The sequence below is a fragment of the Giraffa tippelskirchi genome, chromosome 8 (assembly GCF_054371585.1).
Source record: "Giraffa tippelskirchi isolate mGirTip1 chromosome 8, T2T-mGirTip1v1.2.pri, whole genome shotgun sequence".
Classification (NCBI taxonomy): Eukaryota; Metazoa; Chordata; class Mammalia; order Artiodactyla; family Giraffidae; genus Giraffa; species Giraffa tippelskirchi.
Genome location: NC_137282.1, coordinates 24,903,150 through 24,922,928, shown reverse-complemented (window position 1 = coordinate 24,922,928; position 19,779 = coordinate 24,903,150). Strand labels below are relative to the sequence as shown.

Sequence of the window (19,779 nt, the reverse complement as noted above, 5' to 3'; positions counted from 1 at the left end):
AATCTTTCTTACATTTGCTTTTTCGTATCTAGCACAAGTTAGAAATTCAACTTAATTTTGTTCTATATGAATAGCTGGTTATACCTACACTTTTCCCACTGAATTAAAATGCAAGCTTGATCGATACATTAAATCTCCTTATTTGTTGGGTTTTATTTCTGGACATTCCATCTGTTTAACTTATTTATTTCAGTGCCACAGAAGTTTTACAGTGTGTTTAAACATCTGGTAAGGCAAGTCCTATCTAACTTCTTTTCTTAGCTAATTTTGGACATCTGTCCTTCCATATATGCTTTGAAATCTTTTGCCCCCAGTTTCAAAAACAATCCATGGAGATTCAAAATGGAGTCTCACTTGAAGTATTTATTAATTTGCAGAGAACTACATTAAATAATTTTATACATTCTAACTTAAGAACACAATTATGTTTTTATATTTGCTCAATCTTACTTTATGTTCTTCAAAGTTTTTCTATAGATCTAGTACATTTCTTGCTAAATTTACTCCTTAGGATTTTTTGTCCCAGTAGCTCTGGATACTACTACGAAGAAAATACTCTCTACCACTTCTATTTCTACTGGGTATTATTAATACTATGATAAAGGAAAATATTTATACACTTACTTGATAACCTTATTTCATAATTACTTAGTTAACTTAGGTAGCTATTTTCCAGTGTCTCTTGGGCTAGCTTAGAAAAAAATAAAAAATCTGCTTCCCTTCTTTTCAAACATTTATTTCAATCATTTAATCTAGTCAAGATACTTTACAAACAATGCTTAATAATGATGGTGGCAGAGAGGGAATCCCAGTTAATTTCTATCTCTGGAGTATTTTCATTACAACAGTGCTTGTAACTGGCATCAGCTAACAGCTTTTATTATATTTAAATAACTGCCTCCCTTTTTAGGTACATTTTCATTAGGAATGACATAAAATTTTATCTAATCTACCGCTATGACTACATGATTTGTCCTGTAATATATTTGATACAATAAACTATGCATAAATCATGATTACATTTTGACATTCTAATATTCTTTTGAGAGACTGGCAGATTAAATTTGCTAATATTTTACTTCTGAATTTATATTAATAATTGAGATTAAACTACTGCTATCTTTACTGAACTGTTACCTCTCCTTTTCACCTTCCACTTTATACAGGTCTCCATCTCATTCATACATTGTTTCTATAAAGACAGGATACGCCAACATTTTCTTTTCATCTTAACAGGTGAAGATGAGCACTTTGTCAGAGAAAAGGACTCTTGAGGGTATGTACATTCTGTGTCTCCTGGCTAGACAACGCTCAACTATTTTGATCTGCAGTCTTGAGCCTTCCCTCATTAAAGACACTCTTTTATTATTTAATAATTGCCTTGCCACCTATTTTTTTCCTTCTTTAGAACTCCTTGTGTTATCAGCTCCCAAGATTTGTCTTTATGCCTGTAATCATTTCCCTCTTTCTCTTTTTTATTTTATTAAATTAGTTTATTTATCTATTTTTCAACTTTACAATATTGTATTGGTTTTGCCATACATTGACATGAATCCACCATGGGTGTATATGTGTTCCCCTTCCAGAGCCCTTCTCCCTTCTCCCTCCCCATCCCTTTCTGGCTTCCCTGGTGGCCCCAACGGTAAAGAATCCACCTGCAATGCAGGAGACGTGGGTTCGATCCCTGGGTTGAGAAGATCCCCTGGAGGAAGTCATGCAGCCCACTCCAGTATTCTTGCCTGGAGAAACCCCATGGACAGAGGAGCCTGACAGGCTACAGTCCATGAGGTCGCAGAGTCAGACACAACTGAGCAACTAAACACGGCACAGCACTTTCTGCTCTGTGCAATGACACAGTTCTTCCCTTTAATTTTCTAGGCCAGTAATTTGGAACTTAACAGCATTCATCCTCTTTTTCAAATAATCTAGACATTAAGTGTGAAAATCATTTTTTCTAGTTCTAAAGAATTTATAATTCAACCTGCTTTTTAAAAATAATTCTATCTGCTTAAGTATTCTTGTTTCACTCGTGAGTATTTCCTTCAGTGATTCTGTTTTTACTAGGCTTTACCTGTTATAGTGGTCAGCTTCTATGTCTTCTCTCTGACTGCTGGTCCCTTCTATGTGCACTGTTATATTCACTGGATTAGTCATGACTCTCGTCTACCCTTAAGGCTAGACCCAACTGCTGGGAAGCTTTAAAGGCAGCACACTGATAGTACCTGGAAGTCTCACGACTACAGTGAAGCAATGTTCTGGCTAGTAAGTTGTCAGCCTCCCATCAAGACAATAAAAGGAAGCCTCTCGATTCCTCAGTCTCATCAGCTGCAAAGGTAAGTGCTCTACCATGTTCAGGGTAGGCAGGGTGCCACCTCCTTTTCCAATGACACCCTTTCCCATTAGTACCTGAAAGTAGCAAAAGACTGCTACTCTTGGAAGGGAACGAGGTGCCCTTCTCACAGGAGAAGGGGTTGCATGGATTTCCTCCAACCAACTTTTCTCTGAGAACCACAGAGCTCTGACTTTTGCTCCAGACACTCTCTGCAAGAGCCAGCAGATCCTAAAGCCTTGCTGCTTCTATCTCCAGATCACAACAGCTGCTGTTAGTAATAAATAAGTTCCCAAGATACTGTCAGTTTATTTTCTGTGATATCCTATCTGGATTCAACTTCCCTTTCTTTCTCTAAAGCCATCATTCAAGTTGGGACTTTATCATCTCATACATAGGTTCCTGATTTCTTTGTTGGTCTCCCCGATTCTCAAGCCATCCTAATTCGTTTTGCATGAAGCTTATTAGAAAAAGAGCTCTCTTGGTTACTGTGGACTATTACACAAAACAGCAATAAAAGGTATGCTTGCCAAAAGTAACAGGTAAAATGATATGAATGGTAGTACTATTGCTCTTTTAATTAACAGCAAACACAGATCCAAAGAAAATGAAGTATGCTATTCTAGTAAGAAAAGCTTCCCCAGTGGTGCAGTGGTAAAGAATCCACCTACCAATGCAGGAGACGTGGGTTTGATCCCTGAGTCACGAAGATCCCCTGGAGGAGGGCATGGCAACCCACTCCAGTATTCTTGCCTGGAGAATCCCATGGACAGAGGAGCCTGGCGGGCTACAGTCCACAGGGTCGCAAAGAGTCAGACATGACTGACTAATCACACATTCTAATAAGAGTATTTATATAAATTAAATTAAGTTTTTGACTGCTGTTACTGAATCATGTGAAAAGTGCTGAATGAATTCTAATTAAAATTAAAATATGTATTATGTAGCATACATAAAATTCTCATTAGGGAACAGTTAATTCCCCAGCAGTTAAAAAAAAAAAAAAATCAGTCATCCGCCAAAAGAGTTGGAATTGTTGAGAGAAACATGCTATAATTTTTAAGATGCTACCAAAAGAGTGGAGGGGGGGCGGAAACCATGGTTTTACATGAGTCTCAGATCTAAAGTATCAAGAGCTAGATTTCCAGGGTTAGGGTACTACTGTTGATTAGTTTCTCTTTGGAGAACTTTAATAGTAATTCTCCAGGAAGGCAGGAGATTTAATTAAAGTTAGTAATACTTCAGAGTAACACTCGCCAGACCAGCTGATATAACAATAGCAATAACAACTATGAGGTTTCTTATTCATATAAGGGGGTTATTTTCTGTCTCACCTCATCATTCCTTCCCTTACCTCCATTCTGTTTTCCTCAGCACAAGTGGCTGACACAGCCGAGTCGCCATTATAGGGAAGCAGCTCGGCCATGGCCTCCTGGAGACCTTCCATGTATCCACACAGGGAAGGACTGAATCGTCAATGAATCTAAGTCTTGGGAGAAGGCCTTATCATCCCCCTGTAACATGGAACACAGGAGCCTCCCTCTCTCTCTCCCCTGAAAGGTTTCATGAAAGAATTTCTCACCTCCTCCTGGGCTCTGATAAAATATGAGACCAAGTTTGCCTCAGCCCACTGAGGGCACATCTCCATTCTGTACTGCACCTTAGCTATAGCACAGCGCTGGCTCCTAAGCTACAGGGTGTCCCACCACTCATGATGCCACTGTCATCTCGGTGCCGCCCCTGTGGTGGGTGGGATAAGGGACACAGGGAGAGGGCATTTTTGGCTACCCTTCCTTTCTCTGACTTTTGAGTAATAAACTCTCTGGATCTAAAGAGGGCCACATCTGTGAGGACTTGTCTTGCCTGATGCTGGACATCTAATTAACCTCAGTCTTCATTAGCAAGCACAAAGAGTGGGGGAAGGAAGAAATGGAAAGATTCAGGGCCAGGTAGAACCCCAAAATCATTACACAGTCCCAACCAATTTCCCAAAAGAATGAGGACCATCTCAACTATGTGCTTCTATTCCTCTAATAACATCCAAAGAGGAAACAGGCTTGGTAGAGGAGAGCCAAATTATGGGTCTGATAACCAAGTTATATGTCTGATAACTGAAGTACCCATCCAGCAATGCCAAGAAATCATGCTGAACTCATAAAATCTGAATTTGAACTGAAGTTTAAAAAATGATTAGCACATAATTTGTAAAATCTTACTTTGCATGCAATAATACATATCTTCATATATAAAGACCTTCTAAAGATTATCATCATTGGCACACTACCATCATGGGAAATAAAGTCAAACGAAGATTCAGCATACTAACTCTAAAAGACTGTCAACATGTGCAAAAAAACAGATAAACAGTTCATACGGGACAGTATATATGTCTGTGCTTTATCTTGCAAGACAGCAACTTAACTCCCACTGTGCTGGTCTATTTGTCATTTCTTTCTGCAGTTCTCTCAAACTCTCTTCTTGCTTCATCCTGACTCTATACTACTTTTCTTATTGTTACTACAATTTGGAATGCTTTCCAATCTTCCCTCTATTGACCTCCATCCCTACTTCCTTTAAGACAAAGTAACCATTCTTTTTTCTAAGAAGTCATGGCTATTCCTATCCCCTAAAGAGAACAAAAGAAGCGCAAATTAGTGGTCTGGCTCAGCACTTCTCAGTCTTTAATGCACATATATTCATATTAAAACACCTGGAATCTTGCTGACATGTGTACTGAAAAGCAATGTTGGTGTAAGGTGGGGCCCAAGAGTCTCCAATTCTAATAAGCTCCCAGATGATACAAATGCTGCCTGTCCCTGGTTCACATTCTAAACAGCAAGGATTTAGGTCATTTGATTTTGCTACATATTATTTCAACTCTGCATATATTAATTTGGTTCTCCTATTAGGTCTTTTATCTTTGTGTGCTCCTTAAAGGGGAACTCGCACTGACAGATGGTCTTAAATGCCTCTTTGACAAATGTGTGTGTCTTTGGAAAGTATTTTTATACTTAAATGTGAGAGCAAATAGATTAGAATGTCCATCTTTGCCTTAAGGTAAAAAAAAAAGTTGACTTGTATATCTGGAACCATAATTCTTCAGAATAAACAAATTTCAAAAATACAAATACACCTGGATTTCTAGCTTAAGGTAGCCATGGCCAAATGTTGGTTCAGAGTCTCTAAGACCCTATTTACTCAAACTGTAGTTCACAGACTACAGCGTCAATACCAGTCAACAATCCAGGGGAGCTTCTCAGAAACAAAGACTATCAGGTCCCTCCTGGGACTGACTCAATCAGACTCTTGACACTAAACAAGATTTTCAAGGAGATCTGTACGAAATGTTAACGTTTAAGAAGCACTGTCCTAGTACACACAAATTAATTAGCTGAAAGAAGGAATGCTGAGATAACAAATGTTAGTTTCTTTCCTTTTATTCGGAAGACAAAAAAGCATTTTGTGAGGGCAGGTATGATACTTTAATATAATGTTCGGATTACCCAGACAGTCTCTAAGTGGTCACTATCTACTGAAATGTTATCTAGTGGCGCCAAGAGGGACCGTGAGAAGGCACAGTGGTGGTATTTTCGTTCATTTGAATGGTTTCAGATCACTAACTAATCTGCTAAGTAACCAGCTCCTCCCAAACCTACACAACTGAAAAATTATTTCAAGGATAATAATGTGTATGCTGAGAAAAATTCTGCCCTGTTCAAATCCGCTTGTTTAACCATCAAATCCTATTCTCTACATGGAAGTGGAGGTGAGTCCAGGACTTTAGGATGCATGACGTACTGACATGGAAAAAAAAATGTACATGTATTCTTTTTCATGTTCATAGTTTTCATCAGATTTTTCAAGGGTTCCATTATCCAAAAATGCTTGAGATAAATGCTGCTGAAGTTCACAAGTGGATTTTTAACTGCAGAGTGCCTTAGGACCTTTACTGCAGTTATATGTATTGTAGCTTCCAAAAGAGGGAGTCAGTGGGTGCAGTCAGCTTTCAAACTTTTCTGATTATAAGCCTCGAATATCTTGTTCTCAAGCACCAAATACTATATCCTTGAACACAGAACAACCTTTCAAGGCCACAGTCAAAAAGTGTCCCTTGCAAACTGGAAGGAGCATCGTTTAGCTATCATGTTCCAGATCTTAGCTAATACATGTATTTTTAACCTAGCGGTAGACTTCAGTCAATTCTTCAAAAATCATAAATAGTGGCATGCTGCTAAGTCGCTTCAGTCGTGTCCGACTCTGTGTGACCCCACAGACGGCAGTCCACCAGGCTCCCCCATCCCTGGGATTCTCCAGGCAAGAACACTGGAGTGGGTTGCCATTTCCTTCTCCAATAGTGGCATGCAGTAAACACTATAAAGAGAACTTTAACGTGATACTCAATGACAAGATTCAATAAAATACAAGTTAATGCTTTATCATACTAACTAAGGCTCAGTTTCTGAAGTATTAAGAGCAAACTTATTCCAAAAGTGATTTCATCTACATGATATTCAAAGACTGCAATGTAGTTAGAGGGCCACATTTCTTTAAATGATCTAGCCAGAAGTCATGAATAAAGTGTTACATGGAATATTAAACTATAGAATAGTAAAAACTTCCAAGTTCACAGGAACCACCATACACAGGAAACATAAGAAGGTTTAAGAAGGCACTAAAAAGAATAAATGTCATGTTTTAAAATATCTACAACATTAAATCCTACTTGATACATTTTATTTAAAATGTTCTCAAAGGTAACTAAAAAAATGACTTTGTTCAAGTGGGTCTAAACAGCACCTACACATCTAGCCATACTGCAATTATTTACAACAGTGAGAGTAAGGTTACCAATAGTTATGCTTATCAACAGTCAACAAATTTCAGTACTTACCAATATTTTTCACTCTGCTTTTCAGTTGAGTAGAATGTCTCTTCTTACTCTTTGATTTGGGAGTTTTATCTTTAGATGCCAGGCTGGCCTGTGCAGATGCTTTTCTTGACCTGAATGTTTTAGTTACTGTTGTTGGATCTACTGGGTCAAGCATACTGTTAAAGCTTTCTAAGGACACTTCATCAAACTGGCGTCTTCTCCTACTGGTATCTAGTTGATTTTTGCGATTACTATTTGTTGTTTTCTCTACAGTCACTGCAAATCCAGTCTTGAGAAGTGGCTTTTCTACTTCACCTTCTTGGTCATAAAACCATGGTGTCCTACTGTTCTCCACCTCCTCTTCAGGCTGTTTTTGATTCCTTACCAATGAAAATAAGTGTTTATATATTACAATGATACATTTCTATGTCTATGGAAAACTCCACATACACTTAATTTATAGTCTAATTAATTTATAGTCTAATAGTTGATTCAGATAAATAAAAATTGTCAACAGGCTATAAAAATATTCCCACTAAATACACATTAAATATGAAAACATTACACAGACTAATTTACTAAATTACTTTAAACCTTAATTTTGGACCTTTCTCACTAAACCATTTTCACAAGTGAAAGTTCCAAACCAAAGATCCAGCATTCAAGATGGAAAAGAGTGGGAAAGAAAAATCAAGGGAGAATGGGACATAAAAGGAAAAAACAAAACAAAGAAACAACTGAAAAAGAACCATAATTAGAAACATACATGGATCTGTGACACCTACAGCAGTCCAAACATAACCAGAATTTGGTGAAGACAATTGGCCACGAAGCTAGTAATTTATTTCTCTGCACATTAAACCTTTTTTAGCTCTTTTAGTCTAGTATCACTTTCCACATTTTATCTGCTAAACATCCTTTAATATGTTAATAGGAATTCACTGGTTATCTAAGTCTGGTACAAATGGGCAAAACAAAGTTAAACAGGCACTTCTCAGAACTTTTAATATGCCAATGTGCTTTTATAAATGTCTTAGAAGGGAACACAGTGAACAGCACGTACAAAACTTTTTACTATAGAACCTGACATAGACAACTGTGTTCCTAAGAATATAATTTGGGAGACACCGATCTACAGGGAGTAACTCAAGATAAAGATTAGCAGACCTACAGCTTACATGCCAAATTCAGCTCACTGCCTGTTTCTGTATGGCCTGAGAGCTATGAATGATCTGTATATTCTTAAAAGGTTGGGGGGAAAAAAAAAGAGAAAAATAGCTTGTGACACATGAAAATCATATAAAATTCAAATTTCACTGATCATAAATCAAATGTTATTGGAACACAGCAATTCATATGTTTACATAATTGTTTATGAATGCTTCTGTGCAAAAACGGCACAGACAAATGGTTATCTCTATGGTCTGCAATATTTACTAGCTAGGCCTTTATAGGAGCAGTTTTCTGAGCCCAGCTCAAGACTACAATGTTTCACTTGACCTCATTGTTATCTCCAGCCATTTAATTCAGAGAACCTATAACAGCTGAAATTTTAGAAATAGATGAGGTCTAATCTAAAGTAGGTCAAATATTTAAAATAGTAACATCCAGATCCATCCTTTATTTTTTAACTGCCAATTACAAATAAATTATAGTTAATACTGAAGTAGGGACCTTTCAACAGGAAGACTAAAGCTGTGAATAAATATCCATTGCTTGAATCATTTTTGAATGGCAACTAAGCACTAAACACTGTCTTAGGCTCTGATAACAGGATACTTTCACAGAATAAAATGAGACTTAATAGGAAAAAATAGTTAGTACAGCTAAGAAAAGGCATCAACAAGTTCAGGGCAGTCTATCACAGGATTCCTCAAGACAAACATGAAGTTGAATCTAAGAATTTGTTGTTAATCAAGTAGAAAAAAAAAAGTTCATGATTTAACAACTATCAAAATGCTTAGAGTCTGAAACATGCCTCATCATGTAACTAAAAGGAAAGTAATGTGATGTGTATTTATAAAGGAACAGGAAAGACAAAATCATGTAGATACTTCTGACAGAACAAGTATTAGGCTCAATGAATCTCTAATTTTTCATCCTTTTAAAGTTTTTCTAAAGGAAATAATAATTAAAAAGTTGTAATATTTTTACCAGCTGGCTATCAAAATCATTTTCTTGATTAAAATAATCATTAAAAACATTATTTACTGAGCCATAAAAATGCTTAGAGAATGATTAACCTGGGCCAATAAGTCTTTCACACTATTTGAGTCAAAATTATAACTGGGAAGAATATCATATTGAAAAACAGTAGATGTGTGAGAAACAAAGAAAATCCTGACTATGACTGAAAACATGTATCACTAAAACTTTTCTTGGCAAAACTTGTTTTTACAATCTAATAGTACTCAACATTACATTTGGATGTGCCTTGGGCACATACTCTAATCAAGGGCTATGAATCAAACAAGTCATCACTTTATAAAAACCATCCTCCACTAGTTAATGTCAGTTTCCAGTCCTAAACCAATGAACAGTGAACTGGTATAATCTTAAAGACAGATACCAAATCAAGGCCAAAGACACTCTACAGGTTAGGTCTTATCCTTTCAAACTGAATCTCACAGGACACTCTGACCAAAACTCGGAACTGTTCTTGAACCAGTGTTAGCGGCAGGTGTATGCCTGAGAGGCCTCTGGTAAGAAGTCAAAGCTTCATTCTCAATACTCTCAAGCCAAACAATCACTAACATCCTCCCTAATTACACTTTCAAATGACATATAATACATATAATCACCAAGTGATGCTTAAGCAAATAATGGATTATGTTTACAATAAAGTACCTTTGTTTTTCTGCTCCAATAGAAGAACTACTTTCAAAAGGTTTTGGAAAAGCCATGTATTCTGTTTTCCCTGAAGGATTCTGGGCTAATGGTTGCTGCTGTTCAGTGGGTGTAGAAACATTTTGAGAAAAATCTCCAAAATTAGAAGGAAATAAAGGGCTGAAATTCATACCTAGTAAATAAAAACAATGGGTAAGATTCAGAAGCACCTTTAGCCTTAAAATAAAACTGAAAGATAGTTTTAATTAAACGTGCCATTCCAATCCACCAAAACAAAAAACTAATTAAAATAAACTAACAGGGTGGTTCAGTAGTAAAAAAAAATCCACCTGCCAATGCAGGAAATGGAAGGTTTGATCCCTGGGTCAGAAAGATCCCCTATAGAAGGAAATGGCAGCGCACTCCAGTATTCTTGCCTGGGAAATCCCATGGACAGAGGAACCTGGTGGGCTACAATCCATGGGGTCACAAAAGAGTTGGACACGATCTAGCAACTAAACAACATCACTCATTTGTTTAATCACTGTTTCACAGCTCAGTCCTACTATGTTTTCAGCACTGGTGATAAATATTGATCCCACCTCCTTAAGAGCTAAAAGTTAGAAAAGATAATATGTGAATTTATCAAAGTAAGCATGACTCTACTGCAGGTGCATTAGACTCTACTGTAGGCACGTTACGCGTTACTTCTTTCAATGCTCAAAACCATGCTGTGAGATAGGTACTATATTTATTTTACTAGTGAGAAAATAGGCTTAGAGATCAAATGCCTAGTAAATGAAAGCAAAGGTTAGATCTCAGGTCTGCATGACTCCAAAGCTCAGGTTCTTTCCACTCTAACTGGGAAGTAAAATATAATCACATACTTTAATATACAGTGCTGCATCACAGGTTATTTGCAAAAGGGCCATTAACAACTTGGGGGAGAAGGGGAACAAGGAAGGTTTCAGGAAACTGAACTAGATGATGAAGAATGAACAGTCTCTGAACAGAGTTGCCATGGGTAGAAGGCATATTATGATGAAAAGGAACAGTATGTGCAATTGCCTATATTTAAACAGCCTAGTCAAAAAACATTTACTGCCAGTATTAATCCACACTCAAGAACTAAAAACGGTTTTTAGTTCTAACACCATTACTTTTATCATCCCATTAAGAAAATACAGTGATATATGGATATTTATATTTACAAAACCCTCCCAACCCTTTTTCTCTTTCTATTCTCTGGCAAACACCTTCAACTCCTCTCTCTTAACAACTCATCAAACTGATCATTCTACCTCCAGAACATCTTTAAAATTACTCCTTTTTCTTTACCACTACTGTCAATACTTTAGGTCAAGCTATTGTCCCCTTCCTGCTATTCCTGCAATAGCCTTTTGTTCACCATCTATACTCTCAGCTCTGTCCCTTCAATCTCAATCAACACTATCACTGGTGTCATCATTCTAAAACATAAATTTCATGCCATTCTTCTGCCCAAAGTCCACCAGTGGCCCCTCTAGCAAGCAACAGAAAGTCCAAGCTTCTTTGCCCAGCACAAGGGCCTCTGCTGTTTTCCAGCACATGAACTACCCTGTCCCTGCCATGGCCCCAAACACTAGCCACACTTTATGACCTCTAAATTCTCTACATGATAAACTTGTTCCCCTGCTTTGCAACTCTAAGTGGTTCCATTGATCAGAAAGTCCTTTCCCTTCTAATCTCCCTGGAAAAAAGTTCTATTGGTTCTTTAGCTTTACTATCACTTTCTGTAGAAAAAAACATATTTGCCACAATCTTGTCCCTGCAAAAAGCAGGCTATTCAACCTCACCTGCACCACTCCTACAGCACCCACAACAAAGCACCAAGCATTTATTGACGCTTTTAGCTTCTCCAGTAGACTCTAAATTCCTTAAAGCATCAGCTTTACTCATCTTTGAATCCCAGCCATTTATATACTATATGGTACATGATGGGTGGAGAAAGTCTGAATAAAAGTCTGAACTAAATAAAAGTAAATATGAGCCTGAACCAAACAGTCACCCTTAGTCTAGAGGTATATCTCCCTACCAAGACATGAAACTCCTCTAGAAGGGTGCTGTCTCATGCACCTCTCCTCTCCTAATATCTTACACAGTACCTGATGTACAGCAGTCAGTAGACAGGTTAATTTCTTTCTCCTTGATAAACAGTTGTGGAATAATTCAAAGGTCTAAGACTAAGCAAACATTTCATAACTTACTTGATTTCATTAGCAACCATATTCAATTTAAACATTCACTATAAAGAATTAAAGTGGAAAAGAATTTATATTTTTCTTTGCAAACATTTCCTACCATTTCAAAAGTGACTGATAAAAATCCATGTATTAGACAAATGTTATTCTCAAGGACTCTGCATTTATTTATTTTAAGTTTTTGACCACTTACTTGGTGCAAATGACGAAAAATTAGTAAACCCCGGTAGGTTAAACAGATTTACAGGCTGAGTTGGAAAGTTGAAAGGACAAAATAAACTGGGAGAAGGAGGGTGTGATGCACCACTGCCTCCTTCCTTGCTTGCAGGTTTTTCTGGATGCTGATTTTGTTGGTGCATGAGTTCACTGAGCATTTGTTTCAACCTATAAAAATCGAAGGAGTCAGTAATTTAAAGATTACTTACATTACCATTTATGTCAAATACATCCAGAAAGTGTGTGTGTGTGTATATATATATATATATACACACATATAAAATGATTCAACAGTATGTGCAACACAGGGTTCTCTGGTGGCTCAGTGGTAAAGAATCCGCCTACCAATGCAGAAGACATGAGTTCGATCCCTAGTCTGCGAGACCCCACATGCCACGGAGTAACTAAGCCCATGTGCCACAACTACTGAGCCTGTGCGCGAGAGCCTGAGAACCGCAACTACTGAAGCCTGGGTGCCCTAGAGCCCATGCTCCGCAACAGGAGAAGCCACTGCAGTAAGAAGCCTGTGCCAACTACAGACTAGCCCACGTTCACTGCAACTAGAGAAAAAAACCTACAAAGCAATGAAGATCCAACCCAGCCAAAATAAAAAAACAAATAAAATAAAGAGTTTATAATGTTAAATAACAGTTTATTAAAACAAAACAAAAAACACTATGTGGAACAAACTGGCTGCTCTGATGTTTATTATAACAAATATTTGCTTGTGCTGCACACTTAATAACTTAGCCTTTGGAATAAGAACTGCACTTAGCACTTCTATCAAGATAGGCATAATGACAACAAATACTTTCACCTAAGGTAAGTGTAAAGTTGAAAACCATAGTTATTTTTTTTAAGTCAGGTCCACAGAATTAAAAGGAAACACTGAGCAAAATCACTGCTTATAAAATTCTCAGGAAATCAGAGAAGATTCAAAAATGCAATTTGGTTCAGCCCTTCTCTCCCAGAAGGTAACTGTAAAACCCCTGCTTTTATACTGAAAAACCAGTGCTAAAACTGATGAGTATACAGTCTCACTACTTCTAAGGAACAAATTACCTCTGTACATTATTCTGTTGCCACGTTAGCTGGGTATAGCACTGGTTCAACTGGTGCATTATAAGGTGCACTTGAGGGGATGCAACACTGCTGGGCATAACACTATAAGGACTCGTGAGAAGAGTTTGTAGCAGACAAGATAGAGTCTGTGGAAAGAAAAAATTTTCTGTAACAGTTACTAATGACTTGAGAAAAATGTATACTGCTTCAAAAACAAGATTAAAAAAATCTACTTGCAGAGTAAACTTTACCTGCTGGTCTTGCATTAAAGTCTGACAAATATTAACACTGAAATCAAGTTGTTTCTTTAGCTGATTAATTTGTTCTTGCCATTGTTCTTTCTCTTCTACATAAGAGAGTTCAGACACCCAGCGAAGGTTTTCCTGACGCTGCATGCTGATATTCTGTTGTCTTGTCTTGGCTAAAGGACGATAATTTCCATCTGCAGAAAAAGGGCGACTGTTCTTCCACCTAACACAAGAAAAAGTATCAAGTCATTTTATGTAATTATGTACTTTTTAAATCTGGCAAAAAATCTTGATATACTGCTTGGTCCATATGCCTGTATTCCATTTTTAAGTTCACTGGACTTAAAATGTATGTAAAGTAGAGTGAGAAAAATTCTGGATTTCTAGTCTTGTACAGTATCATTTTGCATTCCTTTTCAGTCTTTCTTCACTTATGTTTTACAGAGAAGAGTCCATATAATTCTGTATTCTTCAAAATGAAAAGTTATTATGGATACTGTATCACAAGCATTTTTCCACTCTTCATGCCTTTAAGCTTAGCCACATGACACCCCATCAAGTGCAACTACTTAAACATCTTTTTATACATGAAATGTTTTTCAGTTATAAATAACAATGCAGTAGATATCTTTGTTGACACATCTTTTTTACTATCTATGATTTTTATTTTTGCTTAATCCCCCAAAACAAGAGTGAAGATCAAAGATAATCAACCTTCCTCCTATCGAGCTGGAATCTATCTTGACAACAGTACTCTTGTGATAAAGTAAATACCCTATGTGGTCTTTGTCCCAGGTTCCTAGCACAGAGCTCCTAACTCCTGACCATCTTCTGAGTGATGACTGCCTTCTGTTATTCATAATGAGCTCCTTTTGGCAAACCCTAGTTAGCTTCATGATGAGGACTGGTCACCAGGAAAACAAACCGATGTTGGGTTGGAACTTTCAGCCTCATTCCCCAAACTTTCAGGGAGGGAGACTGAGCTTAACCGCCAATGACTTAATCAATTCTGCCTATGTAAAGAAACCACCATAAAAACTGCTAAACAGCGTGGTGAGGACAGCTTCTGAGTTGAACACAGTGAAGTACTAGGAGGCTGATGTGCCCAGAGAGGGCATAAAAGTTCTTTGCTCCTTCCCAACACACCTATGCTTTACACATCTCTGAGCAATATCTTTCATAAGTCAGTAAACATAAGTATTTTCCAAAGCTCTATGAGCTGTTTTAGCAAATTATGGAACATGAAAGAGGCTGTTGCTGTTGTTGTTCAGTCGCTAAGTCGTGCCCTAACTCCACACACCAGGCTTCCCTGTCCATCACTATCTCCCTGAGTTTACTCAAACTCATGTGCATTGAGTCAGTGATGCCATCCAACCATCTCATCCTCTGTCACCCCCTTCTCCTCCTGCCTTTAATCTTTCCCAGCATCAGGGTCTTTTCCAAGGAGTCAGGTCCTAGCATCAGATGACCAAAGTATTGGAGCTTCAGCATCAGTCCTCCCAATGAACATTCAGGGTTGATTTCCTTTATGACTGACTGGTTTGATCTCCTTCCTATGCAAGGGACTCTCAAGAGTCTTCCCAGCACCACAGTTCAAAAGCATCAATTCTTTGGCACTCAGCTTTCTTTATGGTCCAACTCTCACATCCATACATGACTACTGGAAAAACCATAGCTTTGACTATACAGACCTTTGTCGGAAAAGTAAAAGGAGCTGTGGAAACCCCAAAATCTGTAGCCAAGTCAGATAGAAGTGTGGGTGCTCTGAAGACTCGAGACTTTAAAGTGGCCTCTGAAGTGAGGGCACTCTTCTTGGGACTGAGTCTCCTAACCTGTGGAGTCTGGCCAGCTCCAGGTGGTTAGTGTTGGAACTGAATTATATTGCGGAACATGCACTTGGTTCAGATAACTGAAGAACTGCTTGGTGTCAGAAAGACAGGAGACGCTTTAAAAATCAAGCAAAAAATTAAAACACCAAAACTAACCTATTTTTAGTTTCCTTTACATTGTAAGAGTTACGATTTGCACTGTTTGGAGGATACATATGAAAGTTATCATTGGAACTGGCATCTTGCTCCTCCTCTTCCTCCTCTTCATCTGTCCGAACAATTCCTTCAGAAAGGTAACCATCTTCATCTCCTTCTTCATCTAGGGCACACTGGGTAGAACCTCCCCAAGTTGCCACTGTCCTGGAGATTAAAAGACAAAAAACAGACCATTCTGGAGATGAGCTACTTCACCTCCTACTATGAAATAAACTCTGTATCCCCCTGCCAAAAAAAACTATATATATATATACACGTACATGCATACATTGGTGTGTACATAAAACTTCATTTAGGCATAATTGACTATGAGATGGCTGTTACTCTCCAACTGCTATAATATGTTTACTCTGCCTTCCACAAAACAATTCTTCAAATAAATTAAACTAGTAATCATATCCTCTGGGACTCATTCCTAAAGTAAACCTCCCTCAACTTTTAACTTTTCCCTGAGTGACAGTTTTCTAGATCAAAACCCTCAAGAAAATCTCTATCAGTTTGGTCGTGTCTTAGTAATTTTTTAAAAAATTTAAAAAAGAGAGAAAGGTGATGCTACGAGAAGTTACAACAGCAAATAGCTGGAAATAGCTGGATTGAGTCACAAAGGGATGCTTAACACCCAAGCCTCACTGCAACAGCAGACTTGTGCTGTGATGTAGAGGCCAAATGAGGCTGCCTATCCTACAAGTGTTAAATAGGTGGTATTTTTAAAATTGATTTAAACATCTCTCTTACTTTTCTGTTCTGCTTTGCTGAGGTGTACACAGGTTCTCAGATCCATCACTTCTCAATGAAACAGCCACTGGAGATGCAGTTTCAGCCAGACCTTGCCTCCTCTGATGTTCAGCCATCAGAGCTTCCAACTGCTTTCTTCTCTGTCGCAGCTCCTCCCTTAACATTTCATGTCTTCGCATATCTGACCACACCTGTTATTTCAAAAGTTACAGATAAGTTACTGTAAATATTGCATTTGTTTCAGCCTTAAAGAAAAACAGGTTAATACTACTGCTAATACCAACAAAAATTTCTATCCTCACTCTGTCCTTTTTTACACTGAGACACCCATGAAGGTTAAAACACTATTTTAGTAATAAATTAGAAAAAATTAGGCAACCATTAATTCTTAATGAATACAGTCAGGAGACATGAAAGACACGGGTTCCATCTCTGGGTCAAGAAGATCCCCTGGAGGGGCAAATGACAACCCACTCCAGTATTCATGGGAAATCCCACGGACAGAGGAGCCTGGGCCACAGTCCATGAGGCTGCAAACGAGTCAGACATGACTAAGTGACTGAACACGCACACATTAACTTCATCAACTATTGAGAGAAAGTTGTTATGTTTTCCATTAATCACATATAAATAAAATGCCAAAGGACAAGTTTTTCTAAATGAAATGAAAACTACTTACTGTACTATTCCTTACATACAATTCTGCCAAATATTTGTTAATAAAGGGCAAGACTTAAAATACTTAGAAGTATCTGAACTTAATTACTTTTTGGAAAAAATTATTTCTTCCTACAACTTAAAGGCACATAATAGGCTACATTTAAAAACCTGTTTCACAGATACTCAGTTTTCTTACTTAAGACATGACTTAAGACCCAGGAACAAGGTGCAATATACAATACCTCATTATCTACCACTGAAGAATCATGAGGCTCAAAACCAGATTTGCTTGTACTGGTTTCATTTTCATTAACAGTTGGGGATGAAGTAACAGCTGGCATATATGTTTTTGTGGGACAATTACCCACACTAGTAGCTGACAGCTAAAAAAGAATTAATAAAAACTATTATAAAGAATTAAAGTAATTATGTTAATTTCATAAAAGCAATTATTTCACCACTTCTCTAGGGCTTTGGTACCATATTTAGTTTCTTATTGCCACACCTCAATTGCCATCATGATTCAGAGAAAACTTAACATAAGAAAACAAGATGAAAATGCAGGCTAAAGATGATCAGTAGTACCAACCCTCCAGAACAACAGGACATGCGGGATAAAACATTACTGTGGAAAATGTCACATACTCAACCCAACTCTGGCATATATTCCTTTGGACATTATTTAGATTGTGAACAAGAAAAAAGAATTAGACAAAGAATAAAAGATAAACATATAGAAAACAAAATTATCTTAGAAATATCACCTGATACATTTCCTTTTCTTTAAAACAAAACGTGACTCATAAATAAAGCTATTCATAACAAGAAAGTGTAGGAAAAATCTCAAAAAGAATGGCTAGTTCCCTCCCATATTAACCCTACTCCTGATTACGTGACATGGACAAAGACTGTACAGTCTCTGCCCAATCTCAAACACCCATCCGTAGGGTACTATTTAATAAGCATATATAATGTTCAAACTACAAATAAAATATTTTAATTTCCCAAAAAACTCATGGTAGCTTAACAGCTTTACCATGTAATTTTAGACCAGCAAAAGAAATGGAAATGCTTCTCCCTTAACTGCAAATTTCAAACCAAAATATCTTAATATAATAAACAGTTATGAACACACATGTTCTGAATCAATAGCAGGCAGCCCAACAAGTGAAAGAATGTAAATAATCAAGAGTTAATTCCTACGTGCTATCTTTCACAGTATAAAGGTACATCCCTAACCCATTTGTCCATCCATTTCTTTACTCATAAGAGATTTGCAAATCTATCATATTAGTACTAGTAAAGACAAGGAGTACTTTCAATTGACATAAAGGTTTTAAATCTTTCTTCAGACAAACAAAGAAATTTCCTAATTACCTGTAGGTTAGGACATGCCTTTTGCAATTCTTGAATTTTCTCTTGAATCTCAATCAGTTTCTTTCTTTCTTCCTGCAATTGTTTGAGTTCTCTCTGTTGCTGCTGTAGTTTAGCCTCATAAAATTTCTCTCTATAATTAAATTGACATTATATTTGTGGACTCCAGTAAGTCTGACAACAGCATTAAACACGATGCAGCAGAGTACCTATGGAGACTTTCTAACAAGCACTCAAGTTTCATGACATGAAAGTCAGAAGCTTAACATACCTTGCCTTTTCATTTACTCCAGCATCTTTCTGTGTTTTATTGGTATTTCCTCTAGTGTTATTTGCATTTTGTTTGGTGTCTTCTGCTGGGAAAAAATCCTCCACAGAGGTAACTCCTTGATCGGCTGCATCATCATCCTAAAATAGCATCATTATATTAAAATGATCTTGATATGTAAAGGCATTATCCAATCCATACCTTAGTAAATATGACTCGGTTGTAAAATTCACATAAAATTGAAAGCAGTAGGGAAAGCATATGATTTTTAGAGAATAATGAAGTTTATCTTCTACCAATGACAAGAAATAAAGTACTAAAACTAAAACAGTACATTAATAATTTGAGTTGCCAATTACCCAGTAATGGCAAATACTAGTTTGCCTTTTCCTTCCTTGACCAGATTGTGAACTATCAAAAAAGAGCTTATATGAAAAAGATAAAAACTGCATCACTGAAGCTGGGAACTCTTGATATGAGATCATTTTTCTTCAGATGTAACTTTTATATCAACAATTTAATAACTGATGTCTAGTATCACTTGCTCAGTTAGTTTTCCATTTCCTCACTTTGGAATTTAGTTTGGGAAACAAGTACCAATGGCTTCCATAGAAAAACTAATGAGAATGTACCATCTCAAATGTGTCACTGGAAAAACAAAAAAATCAACAAAAAATTACTTATCTTCCTAACAGTAGGTCCATATCTTCTGTTAAAATCAATGTACTTATTAAACTGTTAAGACTGGAGGTCATCTGTCACATTTTCTTAAAAATACTTAATACTGTACACTTTACACATGCTTTCTCTGCAGATATCAACTGAAACTTTAACTGCTGGATATAGAATTCTAGTAAAATCTTAAAGAGTTAAAGCTGACTAGATTGTAAACCTGTCTAATCCATT

At 37.1% G+C, this 19,779-nt stretch overlaps 1 protein-coding gene across 50 annotated transcripts in view; it reads right to left on the bottom strand.

Annotated features, from left to right (window-relative positions):
* PCM1 (pericentriolar material 1) overlaps positions 1-19,779 on the bottom strand; it is an 83,166-nt gene that overhangs the window by 27,777 nt on the left and 35,610 nt on the right. For 44 of the 50 annotated variants that reach the window (XM_081521578.1, XM_081521577.1, XM_081521579.1 and 41 more), the window contains 10 exons: positions 18,877-19,013; positions 18,609-18,738; positions 17,474-17,614; positions 16,572-16,762; positions 15,777-15,980; positions 13,795-14,014; positions 13,544-13,689; positions 12,459-12,649; positions 10,047-10,218; positions 7,221-7,579 (listed from right to left, as the gene is read on the bottom strand). In XM_081521578.1, the coding sequence (XP_081377704.1) occupies positions 7,221-7,579; positions 10,047-10,218; positions 12,459-12,649; positions 13,544-13,689; positions 13,795-14,014; positions 15,777-15,980; positions 16,572-16,762; positions 17,474-17,614; positions 18,609-18,738; positions 18,877-19,013 (1,891 nt within the window). The remainder of the gene's footprint in view (positions 1-7,220; positions 7,580-10,046; positions 10,219-12,458; positions 12,650-13,543; positions 13,690-13,794; positions 14,015-15,776; positions 15,981-16,571; positions 16,763-17,473; positions 17,615-18,608; positions 18,739-18,876; positions 19,014-19,779) is intronic. The other 6 variants (XM_081521589.1, XM_081521556.1, XM_081521557.1 and 3 more) reach the window with 1 other exon arrangement.